The following is a 3829-nucleotide window of genomic DNA, read 5'->3' as shown; positions in this document are numbered from 1 at the left end:
TAGAAAAAAAAAGGACAGCAAGGAAGGAAGGGAGATAGGAAGGAAAGAAAAGAAGAAAGGGATGAATAAACAGGAAGGCAGAGATGAGGGGAGAAAACAAAAAAAGAGGTAAACAGGAAGCAAGGAAACGGGAAGAAAACAGAGCGGACGTGAGGAAAATGCAGAGAACAGATGAAAGAAAAGGGAGAAAGACGGGGAAGAAGACATGAGAGGGAGAGAAAACAAAGACAGAGAGAGGAAGACTGATGAAAACGGGAAAAAAACCCGAGATGACATTAAGAGATGGAAAATGACAGGAATACAGGAAGGAAGACAGAAAGGACAAGAGGAAGGACAACAAGGAAGGAAGGGAAAAATATGTGGAGAGGAAGGAAGAGAGGCAGTGGGACAGGGAAGACAACATTGAGGTAAGGAGGACAACAGGAATAGTGGGAGCGAGGAAGAAAGGATAGGTAGAAATGAAGAACAAAAAAAAAAGAGAAGTGAACAGACACAAAGGGAAGAAGAGGACAAGGGAGGGAGTAAGACAGCAACGATACCAAAGAGGATGAACAACAGAGAGGAAGAAATTGAGAGAGGATGAAAGGAATACAGAGAGAAATTAAGATGGAAAGATGGAGGACATGTAGAGGAAGGGGGAAGTAGGAATAGAATGAGGGAAGAAAACAAAAATACAGAGGAAAACAGATGAAAACTGAGAAGACTGCAAGAAGAGCAAAGGATGAAGACTGAAAAGAAAACAGGAAGAAAACATTGAGAGGAAGGGTGACAGGAATACAGGGAGGGAGGAAGACAGAAAAAGAGGAACAGGGAAGAAAACAGAGTGGGAGCGAGGAAAATGGAGAGAATAGGGGCAAGACAAGAGAGAAAGGCGGGGTAGAAGACATTGAGAGAGAGGGAGAGTGGGAAAATGGAAAGACAGGAAGGCTGAGAAGAAAGTAGAAAAATCAGGAGATGATGTTAAGAGATGGAGAAGGACAGGAATACAAGAAGACAGACAGGACAGGTAAAGATGAAGGACAACAAGGAAGGGAGGGAGAGGTAGAGAGTGAGGGAAATGGACAGAGGGGGAGACAGAAAAAGAGCAATGGAAGGAGGAAGAGACAGAGAGAGGAAGCATGAAAGGAATACAGGGAGGGAGGAGGAAAGACTGAGGATAGCCAAAGACGAGGACAAAAAGAAAGGAAGGAGAAGGACTACAGGAATAATGTTATGGAGTGAGACAGGATAGGTAGAGATTAAGGACAAGAAGGAAAGAGAGGTAAACAGATGAAGAAAAGAAGACAACGAGGGAGGGAGGAAGACAGCAACGATAACAGGGAGGATGAACAACAGAGGAAGAAACTGAGAGAAAGGATGAAAGGAATACAGGGAGAAAGGAAGATAGAAAGATGGAGGACAGGTAGAAAAAAAGGACAGCAAAGAAGGAAGGGAGATAGGAAAGAAGAAAAAGAAAAAATTAAGAGGAAGGAAGAAAAATGGATAAAAGGAAGATGGAGATGAGGGAAGAAAAACAAAAATAGAGAGGAAAACAAATGAAAACTGAAGAGACAGCGAGAAGAGCGAAGGAGGAAGACAGAAAAGACTGAGGAAGAATAAGGAGATAACAGGAGGAAAACAGGGAAGAAGATGTTAAGAGAGGAAGGGTGAGAGGAGTACAGGGAGGGAGAAAGACTGAAAAAGAAGAGAGAAGAAAACAGAACGGGAGTGAGGAAAATGGAGAGAAGAGAGTAAAGAATAAAGAGACAGATGGGAAGAACACATGAGGAGAGGGAGGAAGATAGGAAGAAGGAATAAAACAGGGAAAAGTTACACAGAGGGAAAAGGGTAGCGAGAGAGGGGGAGGGAAAGGGAGAACGGGAAGAAGGGATGGAGAAAAGGAGACAGAGAGGGAGGGGAGAGGGAGACAGGAATAGCAGAAGGACAGGAAATTGTGGGCACTCAGGGAAGAAGACATTGAGAAAGCGAAGTACAACAGGAATACAAGGAGGGATTAAAACAGAAAGGAAGTAAAGACATGTAAAGAGGAAGGACAACAAGGAAAGAAGGCGAAGAGTAATTCTAAGAAGCGGAAAAGACGGGATGTGAGTGAGGAAGAGAGGTAGACAGGTAGAGAGGGAGGAAAATGGGTAGAGAGGAAGGTGGAGGTAAGAATAGAACTGGAACAACTGATCCAGAAGCGACAACTCCAATGGTTTGGCCTTCTGCTGCAGCAGCGCGCCGCTCACTGGAGTACAAAGCGTGACGCTTCGTGGACGACCTCCTCTGCCGACCACCAGGGACAAAAGAAGAAGAAAGAAATGGAGAGGAAGGAAGAAATAGATTAACAATAACACTGAAATAATAAAAACTAAAGAGTACACTTTTTAAATAATGAAAACTAAACTGAAACAAGCCAAAACACTCTGAAAACTAAATTACACTAAACTGAATTAAAAAGAAGTCAAAACAAAATAACAATAAAAACTAATCATATGACACAAAACTATTACAACTCTAGTAAACTGGGAAAAAATTGAGAAAGAACCCAGGACAGAGTGAAAGACAGGTAATAAGATAGTGAGACAGAGTGGAGACAAGGAGGAAAACAGAGCATTATAGAGAGAGTGAAGAAGTCCCAGAGAAGTGAGGACGATGGGGAGACAAGGAGGAAAAGCATTATAGAGAGAGTGAAGGAGGAAGCCTGGGAGGCAGAGAGGATAGACTGGGATGAAAATAGGAAGAAAGAATAAGATGGGTATAAGATGAAAATTACAACTGTATCAATGTTTTGCTGTTTTCTCCATTCTCACCCTGCACACCTTCATCTGTTCTGCCCTCTGCTGTAATCCCACCATCAGTCTGTAATGGTCTGCTTCTGTTGTTTTACCTAAAAGTACAAAGGAAAGGTATCAGGAAAAGCTTAACAATTTTATTTTAAAATTAATCATTTAAATTGGTGTGTATCATGATCATTTCAAAGTAGCAAAAAAGCATACATGCACTGGTGCAGGGGCCCCTCTCTGAATGCAGTTTTAGTAAAGAAACACAAAATGAGCCACTCAGTAGCATAAAGATTAAAATACGTAAAATAAAATAAAATAGCGGTTAAAAAAAAAAGATATTTAAAATATTGTTGTTTTTTGTCAAATGTTTGTTTAAATATGTTAAGATAAGGGGTGGGACTCGATTAAAAAAATAAATTAGAGGCTTCATAATTAATTAATCTTAATTAAGCACATTTGATTGCACAAGAAAATTTGCCCCAAAGCGCAAAAGGTTTTCTAATTAAAAAAACAACAACATTTAAACTGCATTGCAATGCAAAACAGAGAAAAAAAAACTGACTTTATAAAAGACTTAAAAATAAAGTGTTATTTTAAATACTTTAAGTACATTTTCAAAATGGTATTGTCTTTAAATAACAATAATTAAAATTTCAACACAAAGTGCAGTTTTTCTTCTGAAAAAAAAAAGAAGACAAAAAACAAAAGGTTACTTGAATAGCTTCACCTTTAAACTCTGAGTAACCTTAGCCAAAATTATTTCGTACATTAGGTTAAAACAGTGTTACCATTGAACATTTTAGTGCAAAAACAAAAAAAAAAACCAAACCCACTGGACTCACAATATCTCCATTCTTATTTACTGTACATCTCTTTCAGCCAGTTACTTAGACAAACTAGCCTGTTCACATTTTCAGAGCTCAAGGCAGCTCTCTGTTTTGTTACCATGTGACTTGCAAGTGAGAACAGTCACTCACATTGGACAGAAGTGGCAGGACTAAACAAATACTTGCAGGCCAGGCCAGGACAGACAGCTGTGGGTGGGTCGCTGCTCGACGGGAACA

The 3829-nt window shown here is 40.0% G+C and overlaps 1 protein-coding gene across 1 annotated transcript; it reads right to left on the bottom strand.

The window, feature by feature from the left end:
• Positions 1-633: 633 nt before the first annotated feature.
• LOC102778674 (uncharacterized) lies at positions 634-3618 on the bottom strand. Its single transcript, XM_087833549.1, has 2 exons — positions 3608-3618; positions 634-2265 (listed from the first exon to the last, which is right to left on the bottom strand). The coding sequence occupies exons 1-2, from the start codon at positions 3616-3618 to the stop codon at positions 1239-1241; spliced, it is 1038 nt and encodes a 345-aa protein (XP_087689675.1). The 3' UTR covers positions 634-1238.
• Between the last annotated feature and the right edge of the window lie 211 nt (positions 3619-3829).

Source organism: Neolamprologus brichardi, chromosome 20 (genome assembly GCF_056152115.1).
Source record: "Neolamprologus brichardi isolate AB-2024 chromosome 20, ASM5615211v1, whole genome shotgun sequence".
NCBI lineage: Eukaryota > Metazoa > Chordata > Actinopteri > Cichliformes > Cichlidae > Neolamprologus > Neolamprologus brichardi.
Note: the sequence above shows the minus strand (reverse complement) of the source record. Positions and strands in the feature narration are given on the sequence as shown.